Source organism: Panthera uncia (genome assembly GCF_023721935.1).
Source record: "Panthera uncia isolate 11264 chromosome B3 unlocalized genomic scaffold, Puncia_PCG_1.0 HiC_scaffold_1, whole genome shotgun sequence".
In the NCBI taxonomy this organism is placed as follows: domain Eukaryota; kingdom Metazoa; phylum Chordata; class Mammalia; order Carnivora; family Felidae; genus Panthera; species Panthera uncia.
This window is the reverse complement of record NW_026057582.1, coordinates 75,866,123-75,883,914: the sequence shown is the minus strand read 5'-3', so window position 1 is coordinate 75,883,914 and position 17,792 is coordinate 75,866,123. Positions and strand designations below refer to the sequence as shown.

Genomic DNA, 17,792 nt, shown 5'->3' with positions numbered 1-17,792 from the left:
GTATATTCAGTTCTGTATTATATTTACTTTCAATTAATTTACTCACATTCACTAAACAGTTATTCAATACATCATGTTCTAGGCAGTGGAATCAAATATAATTAACACATACCTCCTACCTTTAAGGAATTTAGGGCAGGGTGCAGCAAGAGAGGGGGTAGATATGTGCTCAGGGGATGTCAACAAACATAAATGCAATGCAGTAAGTGCTGTTACGCAGATTACAGTGGGGACAAAGAAGATTGCCCAATAGGGCCAAGACCCTTGTGAAGTCTGAGATGAATCTCAAAGGTTTATCAGAGATAAGAGATAAAGGCAGAAAAGTAGAAAAAAAGCAGGAAAGCAATCCACAAGTTGAGTCTTCCTAAGATTAGATAAATATTTTAGAATGAATTGGAAGGGGAAAAGTGTTTCTTGTTACTACCTTATTCAAACAGTCTATGAACACACGATACTTTTAAAATCAGAAAACGAAGTGGGGATGGAAATCTTCAGCGTCTCCGGATCAGCATCATCTTCAAGGGTCCAAACTCTTTAATTGGCCCTTTTCAATCTTAGCTCTTGATTATATTCTCACCTCATTCCTCCTCCTCCCTCACCCCTAAGCCGACTATATCAAGTAACTTGGGAGTCAAAGAAAAAAAAGTTTAAAAATACAGTACCATTTTCAAACCACCAATTAAAACACATTATAAAGCTGGTGGAATGCAAATGGGTGCGATTTTGCTAGTGAGCATTTAAAATGAAAATTCCTTAAAAATGTGCATAGTCTTTGATCCAGCAACTGTGCTTCTAGGTATTCAACTTAAGGAAATACAACACACACAAGAATGTTCACATTCAATGGTTATAAAAGGGGTAGAAACGGGAAACAACTTAAATATCGAACATCAGGTTAAATTATATAAGTATACAACTGAACACAAAATCCAATCACTATTGTGGTTTTTTTTTTTTTTTTTTTTTTTTAATTAAAAAAAATGATGCATACGTAGCGGGCACTCCATTTAACCTCAGAACCCTGGAAAGTAGGCAGATTATCCAACTTCTACATATGAAAAGGTTGAAACACAAAAGATTTAACTTGTCCAAAGTCACATAAGTAAAGAAGCCAGGATTCAAAAGAAGGCCATCTGTATCTCAGGCCCACGAGCCTTCCCACTTCTACACTGCCTCCTAGCATTGGGCGGAATGAGCATAGGACTATTTACCGCGCAGGGTTAACGTGACTTCTTCAACACAAAGCTCCTGAGACATGGAGGGGATTTTCAATACTCGGAAGCTACTAAATAACTTGCTCAAGGTCACTCAACCCGTGGTGAATACAGGTTTTAACGCAGATTTGAATCTTGTCTTCCCGGGAGAGCGTAGGAGCTCAAGAAGGATTTCTAGGCTTCAATTCCTAACAGGGTCAGTAAGGACTTTCCCTCTGCAAAGGGCACCTCAGAGGTCAGGGAACACACAAAAGGCCTCTTCAGAGAGGAGGAAGCGCTCGGGGTCGTTTTTCGGAGCTAAGTACAGTCTGACCTTCACGACACCCACCTTCTGCACTTCCAAGGACTCTCTCTTCCACCCTCCGTCCGCCAATTTCCGGGTGGAAGTGACGTTTACGTTACGCGCCGGAAGCGGGCTTGAAGAGTAAGAGAAGTAGCGGGTGTCGGTGGGCTTGGGTCCCGGCCCGCTTTACAGTGAGGAGCTTTGCAGCCTTGGTAGGTGGCCGTTGCCATGACGGCCCAGGGGAGCCTGGTGGCTAACCGAGGCCGGCGCTTCAAGTGGGCCATTGAACTGAGCGGGCCTGGAGGAGGCAGCAGGTGAGGAGCAGCGGCCAAGCTAGGTAACAGAGCCTTCACCCCAGTACTGCCGCAGAGGAATAGGGACTGATCTCTGAGGCACAACTCTCTGAAAAGGACGGGTGGCATAAAGACGACTCCTGGGGAGCTAGTGGCTTCTCTGCCGCGGAAGTTTCTAATGTTCAAAGGATGTTTATATGTAATAAAACATATTACATATATATGTAATATAACAAATAAACATCAAAGGATGTTTATATGTAATAGACAGAGGTCTGACGAACCCACGAGAGGGCTTGGTCTAATCTGGGTAGGTGTATCTGAGGCTCTTTGTTCCTATGATTAATAGAACAGGAAATGTGGGATTTGAAGTGTGGAAGGCTGCAGCCTTAGTTTCCTGCTTTGGTTCTTTAGGAGCCGAAGTGACCGGGGCGGTGGCCAGGGAGACTCGCTGTACCCTGTTGGCTACCTGGACAAGCAAGTGCCTGATACCAGCGTGCAGGAGACAGACCGGATTCTGGTGGAGAAGGTACAGAGGTATAGATGTCACAGTAGTTCTTAGGCCAGTCCTGACCTACACACACACCCTCCTCTCCTAGGCAGCATATGACTGACTTACTGTAGGAGTCTTAACCCCAATATTGGTAGATAAGCTGATTGAGATTAATTTACAGTAGTAAAAGTGCTTAATAGTTGGAAAAACAAAAGGCGTTTGAACGATGTAAGAAAGTAGGTGGAAATTATCTACTGGTGCCTGTGCCTAACAGCTGAAGCCCTCCTTTTACTCTAGTTCCCTTACAACCACAACTCTAGTTCCCTGACACAACCAATGTGTCAGATATCCTTTTGGCTTTATCCTCACAACAGATGAGAAAGTTTGTTACTTATTACTATTTATTACCTTACCTATCATTCGAGTCTGAGCGACTTCATCTTCTGTCACTTTCCCCTTTGTTCTTCATTCCACTCTAGTCAGAATGGCCTCCTTGCTGCTTCTTGAATATACCTGGCAGGCTTCCATCTCAGACTTTCCTACATTTCCTGGAATACTCTTCCCCCAGATACTTTTATGACTTGCTCTCCCATCTCCTTTAGGTCTCTCAAATATTACCTTCTTAGTAGGGGCGCCTGGGTGGCTCAGTTGGTTAAGCGTCCGGCTTCGGCTCAGGTCATGATCTCGCGGTCCGTGTGTTCAAGGTCCATGAGTTCAAGCCCCGCGTCGGGCTCTGTACTGACAGCTCAGAGCCTGGAGCCTGTTTCAGATTCTGTGTCTCCCTCTCTCTGACCCTCCCCTGTTCATGCTCTGTCTCTCCCTGTCTCAAAAATAAATAAAAACGTTAAAAAAAAAATTAAAAAAAAATTACCTTCTTAGTGAAGCCTACTCATGGCACTCCCTATCCTGTTTTCCTACTTATCCTTTCCTAATTCCTATATTTTTCCCGTATCATTCATGTATATGATATAGTTACTTTATCAACTGTCTTTTTTATGTTGGTAAGCTCCAGGAGAGCAGATTTTTGTTTCCTGACAGCTAGAACACAACCTGGCACTTTTTTTCATCTCAGCCTTAATATTGCTCAATACCAAATGATCTTCATTTCATGAAATGCAGTGATTTTTACAACATGAAAATGACAGCTGGTATCAGTGCCTTTCTTGATAAGTATATCACTTTTCATCTTGGTACATCAAATTGTAGTATTATGAGTAACATGAAAGTATTAAAATGGCCTGATTTTGCAGGTAGATTATTATACTTTAGAACACTTCTGTTGTATGGATGGTTTGATCTTTAAACTCCAAGATAAGTGATCTTTTATGTAAGTGACACATCAGGAACTGCTTACAAATATGGCCATTTATTCTTTTAACACGAATAAGCTCAATGCATAGTGATATATTCTATTACTAGATTTACTTAATATTTTGTTTAGGATTTTTACATTTAGTTTCAGGAGTAATATCAATCTATAAACTTTTCTCATAATGTTCTTGTCAGGTTTTGGTATTTATGGGGCCCCATTTAATGAGTTGCAGAATGATCATTTTTTATTTTCTGAGAGTGTGTATAAGATTGGCTTAATTTTTTCCTAAAATGTTTAGAATTTTCCAAGGAACACCAGCTGGGCTTAATTAAAGATTCAGTTTCTTAAACAATTTGAGGACTATTTAAAATTTCAATCTAATATATTATGCTGTTAGGTAGTTCTTCTAGGAATTTATCCATTTTCCAAAGTTCATAATATGATCACTTTAATACACTGCAAGAACTATAGAGATGTTCCTCTTTTATTCACAATGTAAAATATCTCTTTTTCCTTCGTCAGGCTCTCCAGTATTGATTTTATTAATCTTCAAAAAAAATGCCTTCAGCTTTGTTTACTTAAAGAAAATTTCATTAATTTCTTTTCTCATTTTTATTTCCTTCTCATTTCTGTGGGCTTTATTCCTTTCTCTAACTTCTTGAAATAGATGCCGAGCACAATGTGGATGGAGCTAAGGAGTATTATCCTAAGAGAAATAAGTCAGAGAAAGACAAATACCATATGATTTCACTCATATATGAGATTTAAGAAACAAATGAGCAAAAGGCGGGGAGAGAGAGGTGCAAACCAAGAAACAGACTCAGAGGGGAGGTGGGTGGAGGCATGGGTTAAATAGGTGATGGGGATTTGGGTGCACTTGTGATGAGCACCTTGTATGAAGTGTTGAATCACTATAATGTACATCTGAAACTAATGTTACACTGTATGTTCACTGGAATTTAAAATAAAAGCTTTTTAAAATTTTTAAAAGAGAAATAGTTTTCTAATACGTATTTAATTTCTTCTTTGATTTGTTGATTATTTAGAATACATTTGTTAATTCTAACATGTAGGGAGTTTTGTTTTCTTTTTGTTACTGACTTTTAGCTTAATTGCATCATAAGCAAAGAACATGCTTTGTAGGATTTGGGTTCTTGTGAGCTGACACTTTCTTCATGGCTCTGCAAGTGGTCAGCTTTTCTAAGTGTCTCAAGTGTGTTTGAAAAGAAAGTGAATTCTACAGGTGTTGGGTGCAATGTTCTGTATATGTCAGTTGGGTTAAGTTAATGTCATTCAGGTCTTCTGTATCTTTTTTTTCCTCTTTTTTATGTTTATTTTTGAGAGAGCGTGTGAGCAGGGGAGGGGCTGAGGGAGAGGGGGACAGAGGATCTGAAGCGGGCTCCGCACTGACAGTAGAGAGCCTAGTGCGAGGCTCGAACCCATGAACCGTGAGATCATGACCCAAGCCAAAGCTGGACTCTCAACTAACTGAGCCACTTAGGCACCCCGAGGACTTCAATATCTTGATTTGTCAGTTTGTTTTTTTAGTTATTGATTGTGATGTGCTAACTCCCATCTTGTGGATTTACCTATTTCTTCAGTTGTAGATGGGACAATGATAGATGCAGAAGTACAAGAACCAAAGTAGGGAAGTCTTTCTTTTTAGTTAGATCATGGGGGGAAAATAACATCTGGAAAACCAATGGGGAAAAATATTACAAATGTTGAGGATGCCTTATCTTTAGTGGAAGAGAAAGCTTCTTGTGGCAACACGGAGAAGGGCAAAAGTGGTGGAACTGAGGAGTCGGTTCAGAAGCACAGAATTGGGAATTGTGTTCACTTCACCTTAACATCAGTGATCTGACAAATGTGGGACGGAGGATACAGATCATCAGTTAAAACTGTGTTTATTTTGGGGCGCCTGGGTGGCTCAGTCGGTTAGGCGGCCGACTTCGGCTCAGGTCATGATTTCACGGTCTGTGAGTTCAAGCCCCGCATCGGGCTCTGTGCTGACAGCTCGGAGCCTGGAGCCTGTTTCGGATTCTGTGTCTCCCTCTCTCTGACCCTCCCCCGTTCATGCTCTGTCTCTCTCTGTCTCAAAAATAAACTTAAAAAAAAAAACAAAAACAAAAAACAAAACTGTGTTTGTTTTAGCGCTGCTGGGATATCGCCTTGGGTCCCCTCAAACAGATTCCCATGAACCTCTTCATCATGTACATGGCAGGCAATACTATCTCCATCTTCCCTACTATGATGGTGTGTATGATGGCTTGGCGGCCCATTCAGGCACTTATGGCCATTTCAGCCAGTAAGTATTCTTGATATAACAACCCTTCCTTAAGTTTTAAGAATTGGAGACATATTCTTAGGTGAAACTCATGAAAATCTTTAGTACTGCTGTTGGCTAGTTGCCAGTGGGGTGGAGGGGGGTGTACAGGGAGGTGATGATAATGGTGGCAGCATGGAGGGGAGGGAACTTATCATGGTTTTTTATTCACCTTCAATGGTCCTATTTGCTCTCTTACTTTGGGTCTATATTGTTTTAATAAATGACCTGATTCATATTGGGGAAAAAAAACTTGGTTTGTTCTCTCAACAGCTTTCAAGATGCTAGAAAGTTCAAGTCAGAAGTTTCTGCAGGGTTTGGTATATCTCATTGGAAACCTCATGGGTTTGGCACTGGCTGTTTATAAGTGCCAGTCAATGGGACTGTTGCCTACACATGCATCAGATTGGTTAGCCTTCATTGAGCCCCCTGAGGTAAGCCAAAAGAAAAGTTAAATTTGGGGCAGTTGTAAATAGTTGACCCATTTGAGGGTGGAGGATTTGAGTTGGTACTAGAGCTTATTTTTTAAGAAATAAGATTCCTTGGGAGTTTGGAAGTTGTTATTTTTTAAGGATAAAGTGAAATAGAGCCTGTGACTAAATAAAGTAACTGTACTTGATTCCAGGAGTTAGTTCAACAACCCTTCACCTTTTCTTGTTTCAGAGGATGGAGTTCAGTGGTGGTGGACTGCTTCTGTGAACCTGAGAAAGAAGTACCTGGTGCCTTTGTATCAGGATCCCATTTACAACCTTTTCATGTCCAGTGGCTCCTCCTTCACATACTAACTCTTCACATGATCACTCATGCCAACAAGAACCCAAAGCTCTCTTTTCTCCATGGTGAGGCCCAGAAAGACAAGTATGTATCACTACACACACAAAGAAACCATACTACAACCCTTGACTGAAAATAATGTAGAAAACTTTATTTATGTTTCCAGTACAGAGCAAAACAACAAATAAAACTGTAACTCTATGTAAACAAAAGAATGGCCGCTGCTAAATCGAGAACCACAGCAGCAGCTCCTTTCAATAAATTAAATGGTCGAGAACAATGCTTAAAAAAAAGTTGTACAAGTTTCCCTTAAATCTATTTTCCTTAATATTTCACTTCTATTTAACACAAGCTGGAACATAAAAATTCTGTTGGAGACATTTGTGGAAGATGTAAGAAACTAATGCTGGATTCAGATTATACATGATGAAAAGAAAAATAAACCAGACAAAAAGGGCACGTAAATATGCTTACAGTGTAATCGCTACTTTAATATCCACAATAATGGATTTTTAACACATGTAGGGGGCGTGAGGATTGGCGGGATAGTCGGGGCCACAGCCATCTGAGGCAAAGGAAGATACACAGTAATGATCTTTCCCCTGCCAAGAGGAACCTGGCATCTGTCAAGCAGATGCTGCAATTCAAGCCTCAGCTTTTAGGATAGCTTTAGAAGGCAGAGGGCCAGGATCTGGAGAATGGATATTGTCATAATCTGCCCTGGTAAATCATAGCTGAGACTTAAAAGCTGACTCTTACTCAAAAGGCAGGAAGAGGTCTTTCCTTTCTCTTCCTTCTTGAAACATAAAAGCCCCTTCCCCTAAGGTGCATTCTCTTATCAAGTTTTCAGTATTGCTTTATTTGCAGTGATTAGAAGAGACAAGACACTTTGCAGACAAACAACATAAGCAACACACGGACGTGAAATGCTGTAGACAGAGATGAGTTTAAATCTGGCCTAATAACCATTTTCCCACATAATGGTGATTGTATGTTTTAAGGGCTGAAGTAGCGGCTGTATTAGTAGCCACTAACTCTGTTATCCCTTTTAAAAGATTCTTATAGAGCTCCAACCACAAAAAGCTCTTCTAAAACCTTGTTTTCTGCCCATATTTTTTCTATATGGAAAAAAAAAGATCAACTACTTTGGCCAGAGGATGTGTGTAAATGTAGAGGAATTCCTGGGTAGGCTGACCTTTAAAGACTGGGGTGTCAATATCTTGGGTCCTAAGGAACCTATTCCACTACTGTGGACTCAATTCAACAATGGAGTATTACGGTGGAAACTGTAAACAATGCTTCTACCCTCTGCAGGAAGGAGCAGGAAAAAGACTTAAAGATTGTGTCTGCTTTGCTACCCTGACTGGGTCTTGAGGTTGAAAAAAGAGCAAAGGGAACAAAATGACTCAATTTCTGAAGCCATACTGAAGAGTTCTCCTCTGCCCCGTAACAGTCAAATGAATAGTCTGCTGATACCTAGGTTTGCTTCCTCCAAATCCTATTGGGTAATCAAAAAAGAGTGGCACTATTTATCATTAATAAAGTGATTCAAAATCAGTCATGAATACAGTTAGGATAGTTTCTCTAAATACTTATCCTATAAAAGAAATGAACATTTCACATATTTGCAATTACTACTCAAGGTGGTTTCCCTATGCTTGAAAGCCAGGTGTTTTAATGACCAGTAAATGAGCAAATAAAAAGCTAAGCTTGCACAAGTATTTCCTTGACACATTTAGAGCTTTCTGAAAACAACTGTTATAGCAGAGGACTGTTGGCTTGGATACTCTTAGTTCAGAGCCAAGTTTCTGCAGTCACAAGAATAGAATTGAGAAAAGAAAACTGCTCATATTGTGGGCATTTAGGTGAGTGCCTCAAGTCTTTGCTATGGCTTTGGAAATGAGTCCACAGGATTCTTAGTGAAAGAGAAGTTTCTTGAATCAGGCCAATGCCAATCATATGCCACTTTAGTGAAGAAGGTAGGGAGAGGAGCAGCAGCTCAATCTTTGGCACTATGGAAGGAGTATGGCTCTGGAACTTCAAATCCCATTGCTAGATTCCCCCTTTAAAAGACAGTCCAACGCTTTTAGGGAAGGATTTCAGCCAGTCTTCCTAGTGTTTGTTCCTGATTTTTGACCTATGCCTGCCTACCAACCCAGAGGGCATAAAAAAAAGGGAGAGGAGAAACTGTTGGGCACTATGCATCATCATCTAGGTTTCCTAGATAACAACTTTAATGTTTGCCCTTGTCGCATAGGTAACCACAGACTGTGTTTCAGTAGATCTTAACAGCTACCATTTGGAGTTACCTTAATTTGGCCATTTGAACACAACCTGAAAGAAAATTTTCCACTCCAACTTTAAAAAACAATTTCCAGGATAATAATGCCTGTATTACAATCTTAACCACAGAATCGATTTTGAGAACCAGCTGATACATATATGTGTGTGTGTGTGTATACGTGTATATATACACACATATACGTATATATATACACACACATATATATATACATATATATACACCTACATATATGTGTGTATACACATACACACACACACACACACACACACACACACACACACACATATATATATATATACACCAACATAGTATATGTACTTAAACCTGGTATTTGGGGAGAATCTTATTTTGGAGGAAGAAGTAAAGGCTGCAGCCATGTGTCAGTTTTTGTATATTAGTACCCTAACAGAAAATCAGAGTCCTGGAGAACAGTGGATTCATTAAAGAAAATTAGCTAAAAAAGGTTTTCATCTTGGTTTGCCACAGGTTATCTCCACAAGGATGTTAGGTCCCCATATACTTGGCTGTGATTTCTTTAGTATGATGAAGCTGTGTCCTCTGGCTGTTACCCCCATGGTGTCATCACTGGACCATGACTTCTGAGACTTCCCTTTAATGTTGGACCTGTACTTGCTTTCGGTCTTCAGTTGAATTTCTAGCATCCCTTTTGCCAATTCATTTTTATTGGTTTAGCTTGTTAATTCTAACTTGACTTCAACTGGGACAGACATGGCTTTTAGGACTTGACCAGTGTTCCAATGTTGAGGGAATATTTGCTTCTTCTGTAAGGATGGCAGATCATATGACAGCAAAGAGCAGAACTATTTGTACTTTTTTTGCACAAGTACTTGAGGCTCAGCCTGTCAAGAGTTCAGTGTGATGTGTACAGAACCCAGGCCTACTTGATGGGAGTAGTAGTAAAGAGCTGGCACTTCCACGAAGGATGGAAGCCTTTTAGGAAAGGTGAGGCCAAGCAGAGTCACTCAGGAGTAGATTATGAATAAATGGTGATCACTTCACTGCCACCACCTCGGACAAGGAGGACTCGCTCTAGTCCCTCGGTGAGCACTTCTAGGAACTCCATGTCTTCAGAATTTGTCAAGGAGACAAACAGGTGGGAGAAAAGCACATTTTTATAACCTGACATGATAATCTGGGTTTATCTGACTACAAACTTGCAAAATCAACATGCTTGTTTTACTTACTATATACTAAGAATTGGAGAGATCTGAACTCTGGAGTCCATTTAACCCTGTGAAATAATCCAGGAATCTAGTCCCTTTGCATATATAATACAAGATCTCTATTTGTTAGATTTTTTTCTAAACGTTACTTAAAAAACTGGAGGAAAACCACAAATAACATGTTCATACCACATAGCAAAATAAGCCAAAAAAGAAGAAAAAGTCACAACAGGGCAGCTTAGAAGACTGCTAGAGAGAACCCAAGTAATTTCTAAGTGAAGCTGCTCAAGTCAGATTTTTCTGCCAATTCTTTTTTTCTTAATCTTTTTTTGCTTAGTGGTACTGGTGCAAACGGGCCAGTCTACACCATTGCCGTTCTGAAGGGGCCCCATGAAAACAATCCTGGGATGAGGGTCTGAGGAAAAACCCTTATCTCTTTTTTCCCCTTGGAGGAGGTTCCACTCCACTGCTTCTCCCCTAACTCCATCCACAGGAGCTTTGCAAAGTGGGTAGAGCTTGAAAAGGAGAAAGGATGTGGGTACTCTGTCTCTAGGACTGTCAGGAAGGGTTCTATACCATGAAATATTAGAAGTCATGATGCAAATTTACCACCTATAAAGTCTCTTTAGGGTTCAGAGAGAACACATACACCCACCTCCCCAAAAGGAGATTACTCTCACTACTTTGTAAGAATCCTTGCCTACGACTTTTAACAGCCTTCCCTCCTCAAGAGGGAAATGTGGGCACAGACAATGACTTTTAAGGTTACCTAGTGGTCTCATCTAAGAAACAGGCTAAGATTTTCCTTACTGATAACTCCACTCTTGGAAAGGATACAGTTTTCATCACCCTCAGGGTTTCGAGGTGGCCCTGGCATATTCAACAAAACAAGCTTTGCTTCGTGGGACTTGTTAACTATAACCTCATTGAGTTTCACTGCTGTATGCATCCTCCTCACATTGGACTGGTCCCTGGGCAGGTGGAAGGGAGAAATAGAGGTGGTTAAGGCAAAGAGAAAGCTAGACATACAGTTAACTTTAAAAACCTTGAGACACAGAGCTTTTTTGCAACGACTATGAATAATGCAATGAACAAATGATTTCTTTATTTTAATATTCTGGCCTGGGTTTTCTCATTCAACGTTTGCTTGTTTTATGCCGGGAACAGAACATGGTGAGGAAGAAGGGTGGTTAGCTTGTGTACAATGTTAACTGGTAGCTGGTATGCACAGGGAAATAACAGATGGCTGTATTTGGTGTGGAATGAACAGACTTTATCCTGTGTATCCAGGCAAAGTCACATGTGTGCCACTGACTGGGATACCATGTTATGTGAAAAGCTTGTGAGTTGGAAAACTTACGGACGCATGTTAAGCAGGTCCTGGAATCCTTCCATCGACTTGGCCTTTTGTCCCCGGGATGCCATGTACTTGTCTTTTGTCCAAGTCATGTGCACCTTCTCCTGATAGGTTTCTGTCTCTTCATCCTCATCAGAGCCAATGCTGGTCAATCGCAGCATTGAGTTCCGGTCTTTCACCAACTGTGCCTGAGGAGGGCCCAACACAGCTATGACCTCTATACCCAAATCTCTCTCATGCTTCAGCTTCACTTACTTTCAAACAATAATGTAGGGTTACAGTGGAAGAAGTGATAAAGTGGGAAGGAAAGAATCTGTCATCCTAGGAGAACAATAGAGGATCATCCCTTTCAGTGACAGACTTCACAGGGCCAGGATTCAATGAATACAGGAAGGTCTCACCTCTCTGTCCCGCTCGGTTTTGGACAGTCGCATGTGCCGGAGCATCTGGGATCTCTGCTCCATCATCAGGGTGCGCTCATAAGTATAAGCTGAAATGTCACTGTCATGCTGCCACGGATCACACGCAGCATAGGCAATAAGCACAAAGGAGAAACAAAGATCAGCCATACGTTTTCTTTTCCACTCACTAAACCAGAGAAAGTATCACAACATCAACCTAAGTTTCACTCCTGTTTTGTCCAGGCACTGAGCTATGTAATTTTATGGACTGTAGATCAAATATAGAAGCCCTGAGAGTCTTCCATAAGCTAACCATTACATATGTTTCCAAAGCACAAACTCTACTTTAAAAAAATTTTTTTTTACTGCCAGGTTATTAAAGCAAAACAAAACAAAAAGCTATGTGTGACTTTACCACGCGTATATAAATTAAAATTTAAAAAAACCTGTATTAAGCAGACAAGAATCTGGCCAAAATACAAAGAATGTGTCACAACCAAGAAAGCAAAAATTAAAAACACCACCAAATACACATCACATACATAGTCTACTTCTCTCGATCACTATATTAGGGGTTTGTTGGAACTAAGGGATTAATTCACATTTGCAGCTGAACAAGTTCCCAAACCAGAAAAAGCTCTAGGAAGACAGGGTAGGAAGTGGGGGAAGGGTGGTCTTTGTGATCTCAAACCCTTTCTCACCATCTCCACCACCTCCACCTCTGCCTCAATGCGAAGGTGATAGAGGAAGGTGGCCAGGTCCTTCTTCATCTGAATACTATTGTCTTCTAACTGGGCTACTGTGAAGATCCGTATGCTGCATTTTCGCCACACCTGAGAAATTACCGTACAGAAATGGAAAGTGAGAGGCAAGAAGGCAAAAAAAAAAAAGAATTATTTCCTAAAATGCAAGCCATTTTTTGTTTTAGACAACCTTGCTGTAGTATCAGGGTATTTGTTTCCAGTTTCTTACTTGCTAAATTATGGTACTGGGGCAAAAGCTTGACTAAGAAACACATTTAAAACATTTTAAAGAAGTTCTTAATTTTCTAACAAGAAAAAAACTGGCAAAAGATGATATATGATACCTTAAGAGGGTGCTGTATTCAGGTAGAATACTGATGGTACCAGAGACTATAATAGCTAACTATTTTTTTTTAAGTTTTTTTTTTTGAATGTTTATTTTTGAAGGGGAGAGAGAGAGAGAGAGAGAGAGAGAGCGCGCGCGAGCATGAGCAGGGGAGGAGCAGAGAGAAAGGGAGACACAGAATCCATAGTGGGCTCCAGGCTCTGAGCTATTAGCATCGAGCCTGACGCAGGGCTCGAACTCTCCGTGAAATCATGACCTGGGCCACAGTTGGACGCTTAACTGACTGAACCACTCAGGCGCCCCTTACTATTTTTAATTTCAGTTTAATTAGTCTTACCAAAGGATGAGCATATCTATAATGTTTATTTTTTTATTTTTGAGAGAGAGAAAAAAAGTGCAAGTGGGGGAAGGGCAGAGAGAGGGGGACAGAGGATCCGAAGCGGGCTCCGCACTGACAGCAGAGAGCCCCATGTGGGCCCCCAACTCACAGTGAGATCGTGACCTAAGCCGAAGTTGGATGCTTAACTGCCTGAGCCACCCAGTCTCCCTGAGCATGTATATGAGATACACACACACCCATACACCTGTATGTAGGTTTCCAGTATTTGAGAGACTTTGGTATTTTTTTTTTTTTAACAGATGTGTTCATTTGTTAATGTTTTTCCGGCGGCTCATATGGAACTTTATTAATTTGCTGAATTTCATGTGGAAATAGGTAGGTACCAACTACAAAACCATTTCTCATAAGGTTGAAACTGGGATCATGGGAAAGCTAAGAATAATCCCCAACTCTTCTGATCCTAAGCCCCAACACTATAGAATCAAAGAGGAAGGATCTGTCTAGTGAACCAGGACAAAACTTAATTAAGGGAGATAGACTTTTTTCAAAAAGTGTCTAAAATACCTTGTGCTGTTTAAGTAGGAATGGTAAGAGCATGAGCATCCCCCCATCATGCACAATCCACCACACATCAATGTTGCCCTCAGAAAACTGCTCCACGTTGCTGGGAAAGAAGGAGATGTTTTTAGCCACCAGCAGGGCCAGATGGGCAGCAGTTGTCACTCGAACTGTGCCTAGGGAGAAAACAGAATCAGGATCAACAGAGAGGCCTGCCTTGCTTCCCACCATGTCATATTGCTTATTTATTTTGAGAGAGAGAGAGAGCAAGAGAGAGAGCACAGGGGAGGGGCAGAGAGGGAGAGAGAGAATCCTAAGCAGGCTTTGAGCTACCAGTGCAGAGCCTGACATGGGGCCTGATCTAATGAACTATGAGATCATGACCTGAGCCAAAATCAAGAGTCAGCTGCTTAACTGACTGAGCCACCCAAGTGCCCCAAGGATAATGCTTTTTTTTGCACTTTTTTTTTAAGTTTATTTATTTTGAGAGAGAAAGAGCACGAGTGGGGGAGGGGCAGAGAGAGAGGGAGACACAGAATCTGAAGCAGGCTCCGAGCTGTCAGCACAAAGCCTGACATGGGGCTTGATCCCATGAACCATGAGATCATGACCTGAACCGCAACCAAGAGGTGGACACTTAACTGACTAAGCGAAGCAGGTGCCCTTACTTTTTTTTTTTTTTTTACACTTCTTTAAGCAAGGTGTTCTGTTTACATAGTAGGTTATACCTCATTGAGCAACAACAATCATTGAGAAAAACCTGAATAACACAATTAGATTCAGAACCATGATTTATGTTACTAGATATATTCTGATCACTACATTTCTGGGGAGGAGGCAGGATATGTGAATTTTGGAGATTTTGATTAAAGACGATCCTTCCAATTCCTGTGAGAATGTCAATGATAGGAGACTGTAAGTGAAAATATGGCAATTTCAGTAATAACTCCTAACATAATACATGACAGAGATAAACAATTCATGAACATAAGGTAAAGGTGGAGGGGTGAGTAGAGTAAGGTTATTACTGTTAGCAGTCATTTACGTGCCCTTATAATACTCTGCTTCAACAATGGCACAGTCTCCACTTTAGGAGGCTATGGGGTGGGGTTAAGGTAACAGGGATATAGGTCTATCCCCTCCTTTGGGCCCTCAGGATAAAATGAAAAGTGTTCTGTACCAATAAAAGTCTTCCAAGCTCGAGCGTCTTCACTCTGGCGCCAGCCATTAGGCCATCCCATCACCACGGTGTTGTGCTTCATGCCCCCAAGGCCACATGACTGGATGAGGTGGGAAATGCCCTCTCTCAGCTTGGCCGCCACCACCAGCTGGCAGAACCCTTTCACCTTCTCTGCCTCCATTAGATGTTTTATGGTCTGGAAAAGAGAACCTCAACACTGAACTGCTTCACACTGAACCTTTTTTTTTATTACTCTTCTCCTTATTATATTCTCCTCCTCTTTAACAAACTCTGCATCAGACCATATCTCCTACAGAAAAGTCCAAAAAGTTAAAATTAATCCGATGGAATTTCATTATCCTTTGCCTTTTTCTCTAAATGCTTACTACATATACTGCTGGTTGACTATAGGGAGTTTCTGCTTTTTCCTTCTCCGTAACATACAAGACAAATCAAGAACAGGGGTCTTCACAAAGCGAATATTCAATATTATTTCTTAACCGACTAGGGTGAGTGTAAACATGATCTCCTTCTTTCCTCAATTGCCATGATACCCTGACTCATATTACTAGAAATTCAATCTGATGATTCAGTTTCACTTAAGAATTTTGTTTTCTTTTCAGGTATGTTTTCTTTTTGGTTTCTCCTATTTCTGTATCTTTTTTGATATTTTAAAAATGATTATTGATGACACTTGTCTTTGCTTTACTATTATTTATTCAGGCCAATTTGGAGATAATATTTCATTTACTTTTACTCTGCTCTCCCGGTGGAAAGGTGAAGGGAATAATGGTGCAGAAAGAAGAAATGATTTTCCCAAAGGCACAGATTACATCAGTGGTGTAGCCAGCTAGGGTAATATAAGCAAGGTCTCTTGATTTCCAATCTTGTGCTTTTTATTTATATTTATCATCCTGGACTAATGCTTCTTCGTTATTTCTAGTTTTTAGGGTTTCAAAGTATTCCAAAATGCAACCCAGTAAAATTTTTGAAATGTAATTGAACATCTGTCCAAACAGGGTTGGTTCTATCAATTATAATAAGCATTAGAGTGAAAACTGCTTTCTTCTTTAAGGAGAGCTAATACTTGGCAGTTAATCAGAAGTAAAGCAAAGGAATCTTGCTCACAATACCATGTAGACTGCTAAGGAGGAAAAAAAGTTGTTTACCGCTCTTCGTTGTCACCAGAACCATCTCCACAGTTCAAGGGACAGACTTATTTAAAGGACCTCTCTGAGGCCTAACTCAACCAATGTTTGGAAACAGTGCTCAGCCTTAATAATCTTAAGAGTTTAGTAGTGCTTTTTATTTTTAAATGTTTGTTTATTTTGAAGGGGGGAGGGGCAGAGAGAGAGAAAGAGGGAGAGAGAGAATCCTAAGCAGGCTCCATGCTGTCAGCACAGAGCCCGATGATCTCATGAACCCTGAGATCACGACCTGAGCCAAAATCAAGAGCTGGATGCTTAACTGACTGAACCACCAGGCGCCCCAGTAGTGCTCTCTAAATGGAAAGAATAAATTACTGTTTTCTGGTTCATCTTATTATTTGGGAGAATATGATTGTTCGAAAGCAAGCACCAAGAAGGAAACAACCTGGATCACTCAGGAAAGGGATTAATTTAGAAATACAACATCTTATAACTTTACATCACAAAACCATAAGCTACATTCCACTAAGTCAGTAGGCCTTGACTCTTTCTTACCTGCTCAGCAGCTAGAGCTTCCCCGTAGTTCTCCAGGAAGTTCCCCACGATAACAGAGCCCACAATAGTGAGGCCCTTTCCTGCTTTAAGCTGTGAAGCAAAGGTGAGGAGGCGAGGATGCTTGACGTGTAAGTCTTCATCTAGTTTCAGCAATACAAGCAACTGAGGCCTGTAAAGAGGTTGGCAGGAGGGGGGGTGGGGAAGGAGAAAAGACTTTCGGTTTGGGGAACAGAATGAGGATTCTAGCATTTACTTGAGGAGATCTGGATAAAACATGTAACTGGGCAGAAGGGAGAGATTAAAGGAAAGGAAAGGACAGGATGAGGGTATAGTGATTTTGAATCCTCCCAGTATCACTGCAGATTGATCAATCTGCAACAAACAATAAAAATGGTAGAAGTCTAGATCAGACACCACAAGAAGAAAAGGGAATCAAGATGAAGGATTTGGAATTGTTCAAAACAGATATATTACGCCAGTTCTCTGAGCCACCTCAATTCCTTTTCCTGTCATCCTGAAGCACACGGTTGGGTGTGTTAACTATGTGCCAAACACCACACCACTAGGCTCTGTTGATTTCTTTACCTCCAGTTTTTAGTGTGTGGAGGTCCTTCCTCCAGCCGAAGCAAAGCAAATCGGGCTGCACTGAGGGACAGCCCACGGATTCCATCACCCCATTCTTTCTCCGCTCTGGGAGAAAAAAAGAAAAGAGTAGAGACAGATTTAGACTACAGGAAGTACAATTTCAAAACATAAAGTTTATTTTTTCTTTATCTAAAAGTAACATATGCACAAGACAGAAAATTAAACTCATATTAACTAAATGCTCTTTATTAACATAATGAACCCGCTATAAGCAGATCCGCACTGCCCTTCAGTGATGGACTGCACTGCACAATAAATAGTTCAAAATAAAGGCTGGAAGGATCACTCATTTGTCCTTCTATGTACCTGTTAAAAGCAATAATGTAAAACAGCAA

The 17,792-nt window shown here is 40.8% G+C and overlaps 2 protein-coding genes across 9 annotated transcripts in view; one reads left to right on the top strand and one right to left on the bottom strand.

The window, feature by feature from the left end:
• Positions 1-1,611: 1,611 nt before the first annotated feature.
• EMC4 (ER membrane protein complex subunit 4) lies at positions 1,612-7,240 on the top strand. Of its 4 annotated transcripts, none has more exons than XM_049613272.1 (5): positions 1,612-1,811; positions 2,205-2,319; positions 5,750-5,903; positions 6,195-6,355; positions 6,585-6,711. In XM_049613272.1, exons 1-5 carry the CDS (start codon positions 1,726-1,728, stop codon positions 6,618-6,620), a joined length of 552 nt encoding a protein of 183 aa, XP_049469229.1. In that variant the 5' UTR covers positions 1,612-1,725; the 3' UTR covers positions 6,621-6,711. The 4 variants fall into 4 exon arrangements, with proteins under 4 accessions (XP_049469229.1, XP_049469232.1, XP_049469230.1 ...); XM_049613273.1 differs by having other exon boundaries at positions 1,755-1,834; XM_049613274.1 differs by having other exon boundaries at positions 1,755-1,834; positions 2,205-2,327.
• The window catches only part of SLC12A6 (solute carrier family 12 member 6), an 88,594-nt gene continuing 77,622 nt past the window's right edge, over positions 6,821-17,792 (bottom strand). For all 5 annotated transcript variants that reach the window (XM_049613269.1, XM_049613268.1, XM_049613267.1 and 2 more), the window contains 9 exons: positions 17,398-17,502; positions 16,813-16,981; positions 15,110-15,305; positions 13,936-14,105; positions 12,644-12,775; positions 11,943-12,050; positions 11,545-11,729; positions 11,022-11,155; positions 6,821-10,086 (listed from right to left, as the gene is read on the bottom strand). In XM_049613269.1, the coding sequence (XP_049469226.1) occupies positions 9,995-10,086; positions 11,022-11,155; positions 11,545-11,729; positions 11,943-12,050; positions 12,644-12,775; positions 13,936-14,105; positions 15,110-15,305; positions 16,813-16,981; positions 17,398-17,502 (1,291 nt within the window). In that variant the 3' untranslated portion in view covers positions 6,821-9,994. The remainder of the gene's footprint in view (positions 10,087-11,021; positions 11,156-11,544; positions 11,730-11,942; positions 12,051-12,643; positions 12,776-13,935; positions 14,106-15,109; positions 15,306-16,812; positions 16,982-17,397; positions 17,503-17,792) is intronic.